This window comes from Gopherus evgoodei, chromosome 2 (assembly GCF_007399415.2).
Source record: "Gopherus evgoodei ecotype Sinaloan lineage chromosome 2, rGopEvg1_v1.p, whole genome shotgun sequence".
Classification (NCBI taxonomy): domain Eukaryota; kingdom Metazoa; phylum Chordata; order Testudines; family Testudinidae; genus Gopherus; species Gopherus evgoodei.
The window spans coordinates 48252124-48271633 of record NC_044323.1 but is presented as its reverse complement, the minus strand read 5'-3'; the positions used below and the strand labels follow the sequence as shown (position 1 = coordinate 48271633).

The following is a 19510-nucleotide window of genomic DNA, read 5'->3' as shown; positions in this document are numbered from 1 at the left end:
TGTTGCTTTTGCCAGTTCTGGCTCGCTGGCGCCCTCTGGCCTTGAGTTTGAAGATGTGGTTGCACTTGCTGGTGCTGGTTGCTGTTCCAGTTCCGGGCCTGGGACTGGAGGTACTGTGGCTGTTTCAGTGGTTGGCATGGAATCCGGGTCCATTACCTCTGTCTGGGTCTCTGGTAACACAGACGGGGCGTCTGTGGATGGCTCAGGAACAGGAATAGGTCTGGAAGCTTGCCTGGTTTGGCTACGGGTAACCATTCCCACTCGCTTGGCCCACTTCACCTGGTTGGCCAAGTCTTCCCCCAGTAGCATGGGGATAGGATAATTGTCATAGACTGCAAAAGTCCACATTCCTGACCAGCCTTTGTACTGGACAGGCAGTTCAGCTGTAGGTAAGTCTACAGCTTGTGACATGAAGGGGTAAATTGTAACTTTGGCCTTTGGGTTGATGAATTTGGGGTCAACGAAGGATTGGTGGATAGCTGACACTTGTGCCCCCGTGTCTCTCCACGCAGTAACCTTCTTTCCGCCCACTCTCAAATTTTCCCTCCGCTCTAAGGGTATTTGAGAGGCATCTGGGCCTGGGGATCTTTGGTGTGATGGTGGTGTAATGAATTGCACTCACATGGTGTTCTTTGGACAGTTGGCCTTGATATGTCCCAGTTCATTACACTTAAAGCATCTTCCATCTAATGGGTCATTGGGCCGAGGTGAGTTACCGGAGACTGGTGAGGTGGACGAATAGGGCGTCTGTGGCTTGACTTGGGTTGTAAGTGGGGTCTTTGGCTGTCCTCAGTTGTAGGGTTTATGGTCGGTGTGCCCCCTGGGGTATTCGTTCCCCTTGACCGTAGCTTTCTTGCTTTCTGCCACTTCCATCCATCTGGCTCCAATCTCCCCCACCTCAGCGAGATTTTTGGGTTTTCCATCTTGTATGTATCGTGTTATGTCCTCAGGAACACCATCCAAGAACTGCTCCATTTGTATGAGGAGGTGCAGTTCTTCCAAGGTTTTAACATTGTGTCCTGATATCCAGGCCTCATAATTTTTCCCAACATAGTAGGCGTGTTTGGGAAATGACACATCTGGTTTCCACTTTTGGGTTCTGAAATGCCGACGAGCATCATCCGGGGTTATCCCCATTCTGTATTTGGCCTTGGTTTGAAAAAGTTTGTAGTTGTTCATGTTCTCCTTAGGCATTTCAGCTGCCACCTCTGCTAAAGGTCCACTGAGCTGTGGCCTCAATTCTACCATGTACTGGTCTTCAGGGATGCTGTACCCAAGACAGGCTCTTTCAAAATTTTCCAAGAAGGCCTCGGTGTCATCACCTGCCTTGTAGGTGGGAAATTTCCTGTGCTGTGGAACAATCATTGGTGCAGGGTTGTTAGGGTTGGCTGGCGCATGCAGCCCTGCTTGCGCTAAGTCCAGTTCATGTTTTCTCTGTTTTTCCGTCTCTTCATTTTCTTTTTGTTGTTTTTCCATTTCTCAGCGGTGGGCCGCCTCTTCTTCTTCTTGTTTCCTTCTGTGGGCCATCTCTTCTTCTTCTAGTTTTCTTTTGTGGGCTGCCTCGTTGGCTGCTTGTTCTCTTTTGTAGGCTGCCAATTTGATGCTTTCTTCCTTTTCTTTCATCTCCATCTCTTTTTGTTTTATTTCTAGTTCCTGTTTGTTTTTTTCCATCTCTCGCCTGTGCTCGGCATCTTTGATTTGTTCTTCGGCCTCCATTTTTGTCCTGTTAGGCATGGTTCTTGTTTTCTTGTGTTGGGGTGCCCTCCGGTGCTTATTGTCTGAACTGCAGGGTCTCTGTTGCCTCCTGAAGTCTGCCTAGCAACAGTGCTTATTTCCCTTTCATCCTCTAGCGTAAACTAGAAAAAACACTTTATTTGCATGTATATAGTGCTGGTATTTGCCTCCTAATGGGAGAGCTATTGTGTCACAACAGACTCTTTTGTCACAGCTTAATGGTTCCTTGCTTACTATGCAAGCCAGAAACTGCAAGAGAGAGCAGAGAAAAAAAATTCTCTCTGGTTCCCCTTTTAAAACCAAACTGTTTCTCTCTGCTTAAAAGCCCCTAGCAGAGAAAAGAAAAATATAATATTCCTACTGGCTTCTGGATTCTCTCTATCCCACTACGCTGCACACCATGTCATAACTCTAGTCCCAGATTTGGACCTTAGCGTCCAAAATATGGGGGTTAGCATAAAAACCTCCAAGCTTAGTTACCAGCTTGGACCTGGTACTTGCTGCCACCACCCAAAAAATTAGAGTGTTTTGGGGCACTCTGGTCCCCCTGAAAAACCTTCCCTGGGGACCCCAAGACCCAAATCCCTTGACTCTCACAACAAAGGGAAATAATCCTTTTTCCCTTCCCCCCACCAGGTGCTCCTGGAGAGATACACAGAAGCAACCTCCGTGAATCTAAGCAGAGGGAGTCCACCCTCTGTAGTTCCAGTCCTGGAAACAAAAGCACTTTCCTCTTCACCCAGAGGGAATGTAAAATCAGGCTAGTAATCTAACACACACAGACCTCCCCCTGACTTCTTCCTCCCACCAATTCCCTGGTGAGCTGCAGACCCAATTCCCTGAAGGTCCCCACTAAAGAAAAACTCCAACGGGTCTCAAAAAGAAAGCTTTATATAAAAAAGAAAGAAAAATACATACAAATGGTCTCTCTGTATTAAGGTGACAAATACAGGGTCAATTGCTTAAAAGAATATTAAATAAACAGCCTTATTTAAAAAGAATACAATTCAAACCACTCCAGCAACTATAGACATGTAAATACCAAAGAAAAGAAACCACATAACTCACTATTTGATCTCTTTGTCCTTACACTTGGAAACAGAAGATTAGAAAACAGGAATCACTTCTCAAAGCTGAGAGAAAAGCAGGCAGACAGACAAAGACTCAGACACAAACTTCCCTCCACCCAGAGTTGAAAAAAAAAATCCTGTTTCCTGATTGGTCCTCTGGTCAGGTGCTTCAGGTGAAAGAGACATTAACCCTTAGCTATCTGTTTATGACACGGGCTCAGGATGCATGTTGCATGGCTGCCTCCTTGCAATGTAGCTGCAGCAGTATTACAGACTTACTGTCACCTGCTACCCTTTGCAGGTGTCCAGCAGGGTGTTAGCTGGTGTGTAGGTCCGTATGATGGCAATAACATTTTTGCATGAAATTTGGTTCAGAAAATGTTCACTGTTCTTTCTGGCAATTTTGCTGATACCCCCTCTTCCCTCGACATTTTACCATGTAGCAATATCTTGCAACATTGGTTTTTTTCTCTTTGAAACACAGGCTCACATTACGGAACCCATTTCACTTGAAAACAGCATCATGGCCATCGCTGAAATTTTCCTTCTAGGCTTGGAGGGTGAAGGAGCAGGGTGGCTGCTGCTGCTCCTGATTCCTGTCTCACTCTCCCAGTTCCTCTCTGAACAAAAGGTGGTGCTCTTGCACACAGTGGCCTGATCACCAGTCCTCACTACTGTTCTGAGGTGGATTCTCCTAATCACGCAGATCATCAAGCCACCAAAATTAGAATGGCACTAAATCAAATGTGTAATTTTTGCCAGTCCTACATGAGGCGATGTTTGGTGGCAATTAGGCCTAGGGTGATCAGATGTTCCGATTTTATAGGGACAGTCCTGACATTTGGGGCTTTTTTTTCTATAGGCCCCTATTACCCCACACCCCCATCCTGATTTTTCACATTTGATATCTGATCACCCTAATTAGGCCAAACCTACTCGCCAGCACTCAGCAGGACACGACAGCACCCACATTAAAAAAGCAGAACTTAGAAATGTGCACAACTGTTTTATCTTCTCCACAAGGCACAAGTCTTAGTGAACTTAGTGTGTTCCCACCGACATCCCCATATTGTACCCAAAACATGCTTGGTTCTTGATGATTGCACATAGTTTCCGAAGTGGTGATTTTAATAATCTGTATAAAAGTAAAAGAAAATAATCTGGAGCAGGAGCAGCAGAATTACAGACTTTGTGTCCTGTTCTCTAACCAATACCTGTTCTAAGTACAAAAATGTACATTAAGACAAAGATAAGTTTCAGTTAAAATTCAGGAAATGCGATAGGTAAGATTGAACTGCATTGAACATATATAACATTTTCTATTTCTGTCTTTCCCTCTCCCATAACACACACACCCTGGCCGTTCTCCTCCCCACATAGTGAATAAATCCATAGGCTTAATACTGCTATGGCATAAAATGCTTACCCAAAAAAGATTCAGGATGTACATTGGGATCAAGTTAATTGGAAACTTAATTTCTGCACATGACATTAAATGTTCATCCTTAATGTAACATTAACATAGTTGCATTAGACATATATACTATATTAGAGAGAAAAAATAGGAACGGGTAGTATATAACTTGTTCCTGTAATGTTTGTTGTTTTCCTCTTCCAGTGAGTTTAATTCATTCTCCTCATAATTAAATTGGCAAGTACATATCTATCATATGCTTTGTTTGGTAATGAAGTTTTTAAAAAACTCTATTAAATGCTTGATTTCCATTTAAGTGTTAGTCATAAAATAGCTGTGAATGCAGCATTGTAATACTATGGCTATCTGCTTCCAAGATGTATGTATCTATTTTGCAGAAAAATATAAGCTTTTATTACTACCAGTATAGCACTGCCTGTATAGATGCAGGAGAGCAAGTTGCCTGACTCATACATCAACTACAAAGTTGGCCAGCTAGATTCAGATTCCAGACTTTCTTGTTGCCAATGAGCTATGGTATATAAAAAAAGCCCTGCTTCGATTTTTCAGATACCAAACTGAGCCTGTGAGTTGGTAGCTAGAAAATTCTTATTTGTAAATTATAAATGGTACAAATTTGATATGGAATCTCTTGCTAAATACACAAGAGCAAGCATGAAACACCACTATACCATTTTTATAGTTTTGCTTCATAGAGGCTGCTTGTGCCCCAGGGCACGGGATATTTCCAGGAGTGGTGCAGAAACAGGAAAGTGAAAGAGTTTGGGCAGAGCAGACTAGTCCTACCTGAATCCACCAGCCATTCCCCTCAAGGGAGGAAACAGAGCAGTCATGGGGATATAGTATCATCCTATTCCGATCCTACAAAGCTCCTGGCAAAGCTCCCATTGAGTTGAATGATGTAGGATCAGGGCCTTCATGATGATGGTTTCTTTCTGCCCTCCTGGATCTCCCTTTATCAAAGCCTAGTTATTCAGGCTGTTCAACAAAGACAGGATTTTCCCTGGAGTCAGTGGAATGCCCTCAAGCAACAAAAAGAATAATTGCATTGTTGTGATTTGGGGAGACAGGTGCATGTGCCTCATGATGGAGGAAAGACCCCTCCAAAGGGGATAGATCTATGACCGTCTTCATTCAATTTGCACATTTTAAATAAGATGGGTTAAATTTGTAGGAACACATGAACTTTCTTTAGCCTTTAGTCTGAGAGCAATACAAGAGACAATATTTTAAGGTGTTACATTCATCACTGTGTGAGATTGTTCAGAAACCATCCAAGTAAAACAAATATTGATTGTGCATCACCATTGTCTCTTTGAAACCAGAGAAGCAAAAACCATGTATTGGATACACAGGAAATAAGCAAAGGTGAGATTATTAGTCCTTCAAACATGGACAAAAAGTGGTTATTTGTTGTACTAGCTGAGAGATTGAACTGCAGGTGTTTATTTCTATGTGTGCTTAATACCTGAAAAAGGTAGCTGATTGCTTCTTAGATTCACATGAGAAATCTTGCAGAAAGTAAATACTGGAATGTTTTGGTGCTAGCTGAGCATAAAACCTGCTTTATTGCTTTAAGACATACATTTGTTGGAAATTGGTCAGCACCTAGCTATGAGTTTGTTTATTTTTTTCCATCCCGTGAAGAGGATTCTGTGGCTGAAGTGTTTGTTTTGACTGTTTTCCCAGGGTGGCAATAGGTTACATGTTCTGATTTGACAATAAACTATGGCATGAAGTCTATGATTTTGAAAAAGAAAACATCTCCCATCAAATAACATTCAACGCCTAGGGCATTTCCTGGGGATTGAACTAAGGGGAATATACTCTATTTTTACAAGAAGCTAAAAATGAGAAGCTTGAAACAACATAGGTTTCTGGGTGGGCTTTTTCATGTGGATTGATTGGGTGTGTACACAGAATTTATATATACCAATATATTTACATATTCTGGCTGTGCTCTAGGGTTCTCTGCGGGGGGGGGGAGGAGGGGAAAGGAATCCTTTCTCCAGGCTTTCTCGAACCTACAGCTCTGAAAATGATGGTGGGCCTTCCCCCAACCTAAACACCAGATAAGATGTAAGGAGCCTCTGAAATAGGAGGCATACTGCAGCAGTACCACACCAGTTATTCAGCTCCTGGTGACTTACACGGCCACAGAGGAGTGAGCAGTATTAATGCATTAGTTTTTAATCTCCATATAAATATATTTGGGATCATCAGGGGCTACTCTAAGAAGCATAAGGCCGAGCTACCTTTGACTAGTTATGTAGGTCATAGCTCATGAATCAATTTAAGCAATAACATTTTGAAGGGAAAAACATGACAATTGCTTCTGCAAAAGTTACTAAGACCAGTTTGCTTAGGTTTTGCAAATGCAGCAGCAGCTGCTGCTGCTTTTACCTTGTTTGTATGATGCCAAAATCAGGTTCTCATCTTCCACTTCAAACACCATGTCCACATCTATTTGCTTTTGTTTCAAAAGATCTTCCAGCGTTTTGTAGTCATTTGATTTTAGAGCTTCAAGAAAAGCTTTTTTCATTAACTTGGCAGTCGCAGCTCGAGTAATCCTTTCTTCCATGCTCTCTCCTTTTATATATGTCTCACCTGGGTCTACTCTCAACTATGTTTGTTTATATTATGCACAGAGGGGTGTGCTGAGTTCCCTATAGTGCAGTCGCATGCTGGAGAGCCTGTAAACCAGAAGGTAATTTTATCACTAAGTCATGCTGATCTGTTTGTTCTATTTAAGGAGCATTTCAGACACTGAAATGCCTATCTTGGATGTCACTATACTCTGAGTTCTGTCAAAGCAAGCACAGACAGCCGTGGCTATAAGACCAATATGAATAAGTATCATTAATCAGACTTTTCTCCGGTGTATAAAATATTAAAATTAAATTAAAAGATGCTTAACTCTGGTCTCATTTCTCAGGGAAAGCAGTAAGCGTGACGATCAGGGCTTGGGTGGTCATCCCTAGTGGTCGAAGCAGGAGTCAGCATCAGAAGTCAACCCAAGAGTCAGAGCATGAGTCAAGTCAGGAGTTGAGTCAAGTATCAAGAAAGCAGGAATTAGGGACAAGTCAGGCTAGCTGGGCTCAGGAGTCAGGCAAGAAGGCAAGGTCCAAGGTAGCAGCCAGCCAGTAATTTGCCCAGTTGCACAGACAACTTCCTGTGCCTCCTTCCAGCTTAAAAAGCCTGATCAGATCAACAGGTGGGACTGGGCACTCCTCCAGTCAAGATGCCGTGAGCAGAGCCTTTGCTGGGCCAGGGTTCCATTAGCCACTCAGCCCACTAGTGACTAGCAAGCCACCGGACAGCAACCAGGACATGAAAACTGCTGACAGACCCAAGTTCAAGACCTGTGGGTCTTCATTATAAGTAAGATTCTTGCCAGAACTCTACTTGCTTGTCTTATCACTTGCAAGTAACGAGACCCATTACAGCACTTTCCACATTAGCCTTTTTGATGGAGCTGGATTGAAAAAAAAAATGGACACCTTTTTTTTGGTCAAAATGAAAACGTTTCATGTGACTATGCTGATGTCAACAAAATTCCACTGGACAGCTGCCAGGTCCCCCAGCCAGCTCCTTGGCAGCCCAGGCTCCAGGCTTTTTGGCAGCTTCCCTGGCAGGCTGATGGGGAGCCAGGAGCATGGAAGCCCTAAGAGCCCAAACTTCTAGGCTCACAGCTCCTGAGCAGACTGGGGTTGCAGGGCTTCCAGGCTCCCTGGCTCCAGCTGGCTGCCCCAGAGCCAGGATTCCAGTGGAGCTGGGAAAAGAACCGTAATTGTGTTTCACCTGGATTTCAAAATCTCAAAATCCCCCAGGAAACAGAATTACCATTTTCTGCCCAGCTCTGCTCTTGACACACAAACCTTCATTGTCACAGAACTGCAGTACAAAAGCCTCAGAGCACAGCATTGGAAAATGTTACCCACTATAGTTTCACACACACAACCTAGAATTGTACACATTCTGCCATGCACACAGTTGAGGGCCACAGTTTCAAAAATAGCCATTTATTTTGAGTGACTCACCCTTCGAATACTCAGTTTGAAACACTTTGGACATGGTTTTCAGAGGTGCTGAATGCCCGCTGCATCAATTCAAGGGTCCCTGGTATCCACAAATCCAACTACATACAATGGGAGCTGCAGGTGTTTAGCACAAATAAAAATCAGACCCAAGATGTCTCAAGTTGGGCACTCAAGATAAGTGGCTACTTTTGAAACTGTAGGTGTAAAACCACTTGACATTTTCACACCATGGGCAAATACAGAGCAGGCCGAGGGACCTGCTCCAAAATGATTGATGGCACTCCGGAGCTGGGGTGCTGGGACCATGCTGCCTGCCCAACCAGCATGGCCCCAGCCTCTCCAGCCCCAGAGTGCTGAGTGGGGGGGGGCGTGGTCCCAGCACCCCCAGCTCTGGAGTGCCCCCACCCCGCCAAGCCCCGGAGCACCAGCGCAGTCCCAAGACCCAGTGCACCGGGTGGCTCAGGCCGCGGACCAAGCCCAGTACCAGCTCCACCCCAATCCAGAGCCATGGCGCAGACAGGGAAAGAGCCACAGAATGGGAAGCAGGAGGAGGCTGCCTGGGGGTGGAGCATAAGCGAAGCCATGCCTGGCTGTTTGGAGAGGCACAGCCTCCCCTAGCCTATGGTACCCACCACCCATGCTTATATCTTCCAAAGTTTAATGACCTTGTGTCAAGAGGCAGGATGACTTCATGCCTTTTTTCCCTTCTTGTGGGCTTCCCATCCCTCTGTATGTAAATTGGGGTGCCAGGGTTTTGATTCCACCATATTTAATTTACATAGTAGACAGGTAACATTCCGTCTGTGACATCTCCCTCCTGTCTGAAAAAGACCTGTTTCTCCTGTTGTTTGGATACAGACTGTGAATCCTAATAAACATGAGTATCCATAATTCCTTATATAATGCTAATGCATACATTTTACTATGATATTAATCACCACTATACCATAGGCTTTCGGGAAACACCCTACTCAATAAACTTCTAAATACAGTAATATTGTGTATATAATCAGGTGATTCAATTGCTTGCCACTTGAGGTTCAGATCTCCTTCTTTGTAGTCCAGATAAAGTTTATTTTCCCACTTGTTAGCTTGATGCCTTTGTTGACCTTCATTGTCTCTGCCTGATGAGTGGGCTGGTGAGAGAAGCAAATACATTCCTTTGTCTAGGGCAGGCCAGTTTACCAACTTCCCAAGACATGCCTGCCTTAAACACATTTTAGTCATCATTCCCATGTATAAACACAGCTCTTAGTACAGACCACATACATACATCCCACGGGAATAGTAATGATATGTCAGTTAATAGTTTTCCAAAAACACAGTGCATGACTATCATAAACCTAGTTCCAGATTTGGACCTTAGCGTCCAAAATATGGGGGTTAGCATGAAAACCTACAAGCTTAGTTACCAGCTTGGACCTGGTAAAGCTGCCACCATCCAAAAAATTAGAGTGTTTTGGGGCACTCTGGTCCCCCCAAACCTTCCCTGGGGACCCCAAGAACCAAATCCCTTGAGTCTCACAACAAAGGGAAATAAACCTTTTCCCTTCCCCCCTCCAGGTGTTCCTGGAGAGATACACAGAAACAAGCTCCTTGAATCTAAACAGAGGGATTCCACCTTGGAAAACAGAAGTACCGAGAGCTAATCTCTCTTCCCCCCTCACCCAGAGGGAATGCAAAGTCAGGCTAGTTAATCTAACACGCACAGATTTCCCCTTGACTTCTTCCTCCCACCAATTCCCTGGTGAGCACAGACTCAATTCCCTGGAGTTCCCCACTAAAGAAAAACTCCAACAGGTCTTAAAGAGAAAGCTTTATGTAAAAAGAAAAAAAAATACATAAAAATGGTCTCTCTGTATTAAAGTGACAAATACAGGGTCAATTGCTTAAAAGGAATATGAATAAACAGCCTTATTAAAAAAGAATACAATCAAAACACTCCAGCAACTACATACATGTAAATACAAAAAAAACAAACCTCTCTTTGTACTCACAACTTGGAAACAGAAGATTAGAAAGCAGAAAATAGAGAAATCCTTCCCATAGCCGAGAGGGAGATAGGCACAAGACCAAAAAACAAAGGACTCACACACAAACTTCCCTCCACCCAGATCTGAAAAAGTCTGGTTTCCTGATTGGTCCTCTGGTCAGGTGTTTCAGGTACTTCTTTCCAGGTGTAAGAGACATTAACCCTTAGCTATCTGTTTATGACAATGACACCTTTTATATACAGATTTTAACCCCTGTGAGTTGGAGTACACTGAATTGGTCAGGCCAACTGAAACTCATTATCAAATACCAGTGAGCCCCTTGGCCACTGGTACTGGAATGCTCTAGGGGTCATAATATCTTCATCTTTTTTAGTTCTGATTGTTCAGTGCTGCTTCTTCTGGATCTAAACTGCATGCAGAATTGCTAAAGAATACATAATAAGACATACTCCTGTGAGGCAAGGGACTGCTCAGATCTCTACCGCAGAAGGATCAAAGTACAGTAGTTCTTTGGTGTGGGCTCATGGTAGTTGTTTGGGCCTAGCTTTAAGATTAGCTTCAGTGAAGGACTTTTCATACAGTCATAATATCTTTTGTATAAACCCTTCTCTCATTCTCATTGGTGGATGGCTCTGCTACATCTCCTGCATTTCCTGGGTTCCTAACATTTGCATTAACTACTACATTCTCAAAAGATGCTATATAATCAAAATACTAATAGGTGGCTGTACCCATAACTTCACCTTAAGAAAGCTTTTGTGTTTATATGCCGTACTAGTTTTCCATCTAGTTTAAATTAATCACTGATCTGAGATGTATACAGAGTCTTGCAACCTAGTGAGTGAGATGTTGAAAGATCTCTTCAATGGGTCTGACTTTCATTAATGCTAAAACCCCTTTATATCAGTCTGGCAGTGTAAATGGTATTAAAATGGACGTAACTATCTGGAACCTTAGGGTATGGCTACATTTGGAATTTCAAAGCGCTGCCCCGGCAATCCTGCGGGAGCGCTGCCACAGCAGCGCTTGGAAGTGTGAGTGTAGTCGGAGCGGCAGCACTGGGAGAGAGCTCTCCCAGCGCTGCATGTAAACCACGTCCTTTACCGGTGTAGCGCGCAGCTCCCAGAGCTGCCGCCCTGATTACACTGATGCTTTACAGCGCTGTATCTTGCAGCGCTCAGGGTTTTTTTTTTTCACACCCCTGAACGTGAAAGTTGCAGCGTTGTAAAGTGTGAGTGTAGCCATGGCCTTTGTGTTAATGAGAGTCAGAGCCTAGATTTGAAACTGATTGTAATATATAGCACTGGTGACTTTGCAGGAAAAATATAGATATAATTATAAGTAAGGCTAAGGTTTTGTCAGTTATTTTTAGTAAAAGTCATGGACAGGTTACGGGCAATAAACAAAAATTCACGGAAGCCTGTGACTTGTCTGGTAGTAGACTTGACCTCTTACTAAAAATAACTGACAAAATGGAAAAGGGGGGGTGGGTCCAGCAGCCAGTGCTGCTGTGGCTCCAGGATCCCCCATGCCACGGCCTGGAGCTGAGAGGCCAGTGGCTGGTAGGTGCAGGGCCACCTGCAGCAGCTGGGCGCTGCGAGCAGCCCTGCCACCTGCAGCAGCTGCGACCTCTGAGACCCTTACTGGTTGCCAGCTCCAGAGTCCCACAGCCCCTAGGGCTGAAGCAGAAAATGCCAGGGAGGCAGGAGCAGCACCAGGGTTTTTGGTGCCCTAGGCGGGGGTCCTTCCGCGCTCCCAGTCATTAGTGGCAATTCTGCGCCGGGGGGGTCCTTCCGTGCTCTCGGTCTTCGGGGCACTTCGGCGGCGGGTCCCAGAGAGAGTGAAGGACCCGCCGCAGAATTGCCGAAGACGACCCAGAGCGCGGAAGCACCCCCTGCTGCCGAATTGGTGCCCTCCCAAATCCTGGCGCCCTAGGAGATTGCCTAGGTCGCCTAAACGGAAGTGCCGACTCTGCAGGGAGATCTCTGGAAATCATGGATTCTGTGACTTCCATGACATAATTGTAGCCTTAATTATAATTAATTATGTGTGTATGGGCCTGGTCCTACAAATTTTTGGTTATATGAGTAATCCAACAGTATTCAATGTGATTTTACTTGTTTGAGTAAAGTTTTGTTAGAAATGGCCCTATGTTTTGGATTGACAAATAATCATAATAAAACTTTATCTCTGCATGTGGAGTAGTGTATCTTGGATTTTTTATTTTGGAAAGAAAAGGTGAAACTCTGAAGACCACAGGGAGAGGCAAAAAAATCCAAGATCTCTATAGATATAATTTTCTACAGACTTCTTTCAAATTGTACCACAAGATGGCAGTTTGTTTCTGAAAGTCACGACTGATGTCAGATGAGCCCAAATGCTGCAAATATTTTGAAAATGCTGACACCAAACAATGGTCCAACATTATTATTATTATTATGGATTGGATCAATAGCACTGCAGGTGTGACTGGTATTTTACAGATACATTGTACTCTGTAGGAAAACCAGATCTCTATTCTGAAGAGCTACAGTGTAAATTAAACATCTAACAATATATGATCACAACAGACCAAGGTGAGAGGGAACAAACAGAGAAGATAACTGCAGGTAAGGTAAAATTGAACACAGGCCTTGAAACCCAATCTGACTTCCACTGAAGTCAATAGGAGTTTGTCACTGATTTCAAAAGGAACAGAAACCGAATGTTAATTTGAAAAAAAAAATCATCTAAGATTATATTCAGCCTGATCCAAAGCCCATTGAAGTCAGTGGGATTCTTTGCTACTTGTCTTTTTTTGACCAAGGGTGAAGGAAGGGGTAGAAAGCAGTGGAATAGATTTTAGCAGGGGTAAGTAAATTAACTGAAGGTACTGAACTGTGGAGTGAGATTTCAAAGACAAAAGGGAGGCCACTTAGGGTACGTCCACACTCCAATTAAAAATGAAATGGGAAGCAAGGGGCACATGCACAGGTCTGTGGAGCACTGAAGGTAAAGACAAAGGCTTTGCACTTGATGCAGAAACAGACAAGAGGCCAGTAAAGAAACTCAAAGGAATGAGAGAGACAGAATTAGAGCAGTGTGGGAGGTGTTTTAAACTGTAGCCTTCTAGACAGACTATTCTTAAAATGATCCTGTTGTACTGAACAAAGGATCTTCAATCACCACATTTAATGTAATAGATAGATTACATAATCAAGAGCTATCTCCAAGTATGTCATTCCATTTATTAGCTTTCTGAGATGATTTTGTTTGCCCACAGCTCCTTTCATTTTCAGCTATGATTTTCATATGTGCAAAGTCTGACGGAGTGGAATAGTCACAGAGTAGATGGACAGTTGATAAGGTCTTTGAGATCTGCTTAGGGATTGCATACAAAGAGAAGTTCAGATGAAATGTAAATACAGCAATGCGATTTCTCCAGCTCTTATACTGGAGAGGCACTTAAAATGTCATCATATTTATTATTTAGACTCTCTGTACTTTTTGAGATACATTTAGATCTGTAAGCCGGTGTAAACCAGTATATAAGGGCAGCTACAATAGACAAGTCTGCCAGCAGGAGATTGCAGAGAAACACAGTAGCTGCTCTCTGCTGAGGGACCCACCTCAGACCAATGCTGTCCAAAAGGTGCATGGTAAGGAAGGGTGGCCCAATGGCACTAGCCTGGAATTGAGGGGACTGAGACTCAATTCCATAGAATTCCTGGGTGTCTTTGGGCAAGTCACTTAGATTCTCTGTGTTTCATTTCCCCATCTATAAAATAGGGATGCTGAGGTGCTGTGAGGAAAAATACATTAATGACTGTGAGATGCTCAGATACTACAGTAATGTGGGCCAGAAATTAAAGAGAAGATAAAATCAGCAAAATGGCATTATTGGCTTCCATATCTATTCTCTCTCAATTACTTCCATACCAAATTCACTCTGCAAGTAAAAAGGCTATTTTGCAGACTGAAAACACTAAATTCTCTACTGGAACCTTAAAAGAATGCTGAGTTCTTTCTGGCTCTTGCATCATCACCAGTAAGAAAGATTCTTCAATCTTCTGATTGATTCATTTAAAAATACAACATTGCAATTATATACAATTAAAATATTGCTGACAATTCACAAAACAGAATAAAATCCACCGTACTCTGCCTTGGCTGCATTTATTCTGTAATGGTGACAGAACTAAAAACTTGGTTTTGTCAGTACAATAGATTAAGAAGGGTGTATCAGGTGTTTGCTAAAGGCCCTACTGCCTGAGCACGCCACCCACACACCACCCAGATTGGTGTCCTTTTGTAGAAAAAGAGCAGCAAGTTCAGACCTCCAAGAGCTGTGTAGAGATGCCAGCCAGAATGACCTATAAGAATTGGTCCTCCAGTAGCTAGAAGGGCTGGTAGGGTGGAAGCCAATCAGGGCCTAGCAGACAAAATAAAAAGGGATGGCTGCCACTCCTACAGGCTAGCTCTTGATGTAGCTGGGGAAGGGGAGGAAGTATCTACCCTATCTTAAGCCAAGAAACTTGACTCCACTTTTTGGTGGACCAGCAAACTGTTTGTTATGGGATTTAAAGCCCAGGTGGCCATTTTGAATTAAGTATCGGTTTAGTACTTTAAAATTATGGCAAGCCTGCTTTATGAGATGTCACAGGCTCTCCTGAGCCAGTGGAGCATGGATGTAACTTAAGACACATACAGAGACGATACCTTGACAAACAAGGTGTCACTTCACATACACTTGTTTCTGGCTGTAAGCAAACTTCAAAGTGAAGTAGTTAAATTGTTAGCTCTGTTGCAGAATAGGTCTGAATGGGGAAACGTGGAAATGAATAATTTTCTTCTGCTCTCTTTTGTTTTCTTTACTTGCCTACTAGTGAGTTAGCCTCCACTTCTTTGTCACTGTTTAATTTTTCTCCTTCGTTCTAATAAAGTAGTAAAGAAGTTGGGGCCCCAATCATTTATGCACATGCGTAACTTTTCTTTCTGTATCTGGCACTGGTGTCAGGATCAAATATAGTCACTAACTGCTGCCGAACAGCAGTGATGTTCCTATTCAGCAAGTACTGCCTTTGAGTTTTCAGCTCTTGAAGAGTCTGCTTTAAAAACTGCATCTGCTTAGTATGAAGCCGCATGTATATTATAAAATCAAGAGTGCTGACACTGCTGTCCCTGATCCATATTGTAATGGAAGTTTATTGCTTTGTTCTGTGCCAAGATATCTGCCTCCTAGCTCTGACAAATCATGAAGTGATTGGCAGTGGCCTATCTAAAGCTTGTTTGGTTTTCATTTTATTTTTGGTGTGTTTCTATATAACTTCTGCTTCAGAGAATTAAGTCTTTTCTGCTGCTACATATTTATTTTAAGATGCCCAGAGGCTATCGGGTATGAGAAGTGTTGAAATATTATGATCAATTTACAGATAAGTTGTCTTCTTTAAACTGGAGTTGGGGCAGCGAAGAGTTTGCTTCCCTTAGAGGTATATACAGAACAAGATCAAACATACTGCAGAGCAACCAGTTTTTCATTCTTTATTTTAATACCCACATCTCTTCCTTATGTTCCAAAGCAGAAAATGGTGGGAGGGGGGTTGGTTTTTTTTGTTTTTGTTTTGTGCAATACAGTGATTATAAACAATATACCCTAGAAATGAAGCTCCTAGGTTCAGCTTGGTTGAGAATGTTTGCTTCAATGGACATTATCACATACTAGAGGATAACTCAGTTTTCGATTTATAAATCCAAGAACCAAAAAACTCCTGCCAGTATCATGAAGATTCCATAAAAATATTACCTATGGTGTAGTTGTGTTAAGAGCAGTCCCTCACCTTTCTGCAGCTTTGCCACAGCATTTTGCATTATTTAAAATATCATGGGGTTCTTGTAACTGAACTGGTGATGTGACATTCCTGAGTTGGAGCTTCTTTTACAACTCTTTCATCGTGTTCTACTTACATGAGGCAAAGGACTCCATTTCGAGAGAAGCCATTAAAAGGTGATTCTTCATAAACAAGTGTCATCTCATAGCAACGAGATGAACAGAATTCCTTGTATATTTAAAGGACCATGCAACAGAGAATGTCTCAAGGCCATGGCTACACTCACACTTTACAGCGCTGCAACTTTCGCGCTCAGGGGTGTGAAAAAACACCCCCCTTAGTGCTGCAAGATACAGTGCTGTAAAGCCTCAGTGTAATCAGGGCGGCAGCGCTGCACGCTACACCCGTAAGGGATGTGGTTTACATGCAGCGCTGGGAGAGCTCTCTCCCAGCGCTGCCGCTCCGACTACACTCACACTTCAAAGCGCTGCCGCGGCAGCGCTCTGAAATTCCAAATGTAGCCATACAGTCGTCCCTTTTCCCAAGTGCAACCACCAGCTGCCTGGCCTCACTACAGCAACCTTCACAACAGAAGTGGCTTAAACAGGAGTCTGAAAGTTTGACTGAGGAAGAGGAGTTCATAACCAGCTATTCCAAGGTCTGGGCTATGAAAAATACATTTATGCAAAACTGAACCAGTGTATGAGAGACTTTTCCTAATAAATATATATGAGAAAGAGGGGCTTTCCCAGAATTTTTTCACATGACACACACATGTGAACCACTTTCACTTTAACTTACCATGGTGGCACTCAGGTCTGGCACAGCAGCCCCTCTGTTGTCAGACCAAACTTCAGCGAGTAGCATTGTGATCCAGTGTGTCAGATCGCAGCGCCACTCAATTTGTGGGCCTTCTCAAATGGGGGCGGGGGACAGGGCAAACTGCCCTCTTGGGTAGGGTGACCAGATAACAACCGTGAAAAAATGAGACAGGGAGTGGGGGGTAATAGGTGCCTATATAAGAAAAAGTCCCAAAAAATAGGACTGTCCCTTTAAAAACAGGACGTCTGGTCATCCTACTCCTGTGTGACCCTGCCCCTCATCAATGGTGCATAATGTGCATTGTGCGAGGCATTGTACAAACACGTAAACTAGTCCCTGCCCTAGAGAACTCTCAGTCTAGAATAATGACAAGGTGCAACAGATGAAAGAAACTCCCAAAAGATGAGAACAGGATGGAAGATAAAGTAATAGTAAATAGACATGTTATGCCTAACAGAGAACAGCCCCACTGCCTGCCTAGGTTACGCCTGTAGTTAAATGGACTCTTCACTGAGATTACTACCATTCAGGGCCAGCTCCAGCTTTTTTGCCGCCCCAAGTGGTGAAGCGGGAGGAGGGGGGACAAAAAAGCCAATCAGCGGCACTTCAGCAGCAGCTCAATTGTGCCGCTTCATTCTTCGGTGGCAAATCGGCAGCAGGTCCTTCATTCCCTCTCTTCCTCCTCAGTGGCACTTTGGCGGCAGCTCAAAGAGAAAGAAAGGGACTGAGGGACCCACAGCCAAATTGCCACCAAAGACCCGGACGTGCTGCCCCTTTCCATTGGCCACCCAAGCACGTGCTTCCATCTTTGGTGCCTGGAGCCGGCCTTGCTACAGTTCTGCTTTCTGTGGATGTAATCATACAAATGCTTACTCATGTGAGAAATACTATGAAGTAATGATGTGACAAATGCTGAGCTGAATGAGAGTTTGTAGTATTAGGCATTATACTGTTTCAGTAGGGTGTACTGCAGGCCAAATCCTGCTTGCATTGCTCATGGAAAAATTACAATTGCTAGAAATGGGAGTTTTGCACTTTGGACTGGATTCAAGTCTTACCTGTGAACTATTGCACTTGCATTGGCTATCAGTTGATGCTCTACACTACAATTAATCATTGAATTCAGTTGATTCTTCGATTCCCCAGGGAAGATTTCAGTGTCCAGGTCTGTCAGTCTGGTGCCTTTCATGAGCATCTAAAGTTATGACAAATTTCAGGAAAACAGAAAGGAACTTTTTCCATGTAAAGCTTAAATTCTTCATAAGTTAAGTCAGGGTTATTAAAAGAGACTCCTTTAAAAATGACTTTTTTGCCTTTTGGATGATTGTGTCATTAAAATGTTAACATATATTGACATTTCAAAGTACTCTGTATGCTGGTTGTGCTTGTATTTCCTTTTTTAATATTAAAAAGTACATATTTTAAGGACACATTTGCTCCAGCCTGATTTGATTAGTTTCTAAATTTGTGGGGAGAAGTCAGCTTGTATTAAAAGCATTTTATTTCCATTTCATGTCAGTTGCCATAGTAACCATTCACAGCTTTTTCAGAAGCATAAGAAACTCTTTACAAAAGGAACTACATATAGGTTTTGTTGTTACTTTGTTTTAATTTTTTCTATATTCCATGGGCCAAATCCTCCAGGACCTTAACTCAGTTTTCACTCTAATTTTATCTCTGTGCACACTCAGGCTTATTCTCAAAGAAGTCAGCAGGAGTTTTGACTAAGTTATAAAATGAATAAAAATCACATGACCTGGCCTTTCCATTGCAATAACAATGCAGGAATTGGAAAAACACAACTCTGTGCAGTCTGAATTTTCTTTGCCTTTATTAGGGCTCAACCAGGCACAACAGAAATAACTTTTTCAGTTTGGAACTGTTACCTAAGCGTTTTCAAAAACTCTTTTGACTACCTACTTTTTTTGTCTTGTTTTTATATGTTAATTTTACTTGATAGTCCAGTGGCTGGAGCACCCATCTGGGATGGTTTATGAGGAGGGGCTGAGGAAACTGGGATTATTTAGTCTGCAGAAGAGAAGAATGAGGGGGGATTTGATAGCTGCTTTCAACTACCTGAAAGGGGGTTCCAAAGAGGATGGATCTAGACTGTTCTCAGTGGTAGCAGGCGACAGAAAAAGGGCTGGTCTACACTGGGGGGGGAGGGGGGAAATCGATCTAAGATACGCAACTTCAGCTACGTGAATAGGGTAGCTGAAGTCAAAGTATCTTAGATCGATTTACCTGTCTTCCTCACGGCTCGGGATCGACGTCCGCGGCTCCCCATCTACTCCGCTACCACCGTTCACACTGGTGGAGTTCTGGAGTTGATGGGAGCGCTTGCAGGGATCGATATATCACATCTAGATGAGACGCGATATATCAATCCCCGAGAAATTGATCGCTACCCACCGATATGGCGGGTAGTCTAGACGTACCCTAAGAAGCAATGGTCTCAAGTTGCAGTGGAGAAGGTTTAGGCTGGATATTAGTGTAAGTAGAGTCAGGATGAGCTCTACCCTGTCATCTGGTGGTGAATTATGGCGAGCGTGGAAAAGAACTTAGGGGGCTGATCTTGTTTGCATAGGCACACTCACTCCGCCTAGCA

General features: G+C 43.3%; 1 protein-coding gene across 4 annotated transcripts in view; it reads right to left on the bottom strand.

Annotated features, from left to right (window-relative positions):
- Nucleotides 1-7252, bottom strand: part of ASB4 (ankyrin repeat and SOCS box containing 4) — a 56294-nt gene extending 49042 nt beyond the window's left edge. For 3 of the 4 annotated variants that reach the window (XM_030550610.1, XM_030550609.1, XM_030550608.1), the window contains exon 1: nucleotides 6643-7251. In XM_030550610.1, coding sequence (XP_030406470.1) covers nucleotides 6643-6820 — 178 coding nt within the window. In that variant the 5' untranslated portion in view covers nucleotides 6821-7251. Of the gene's footprint in view, nucleotides 1-6642 lie in introns of all 4 variants that reach the window. The other variant, XM_030550607.1, reaches the window with a different exon arrangement.
- Between the last annotated feature and the right edge of the window lie 12258 nt (nucleotides 7253-19510).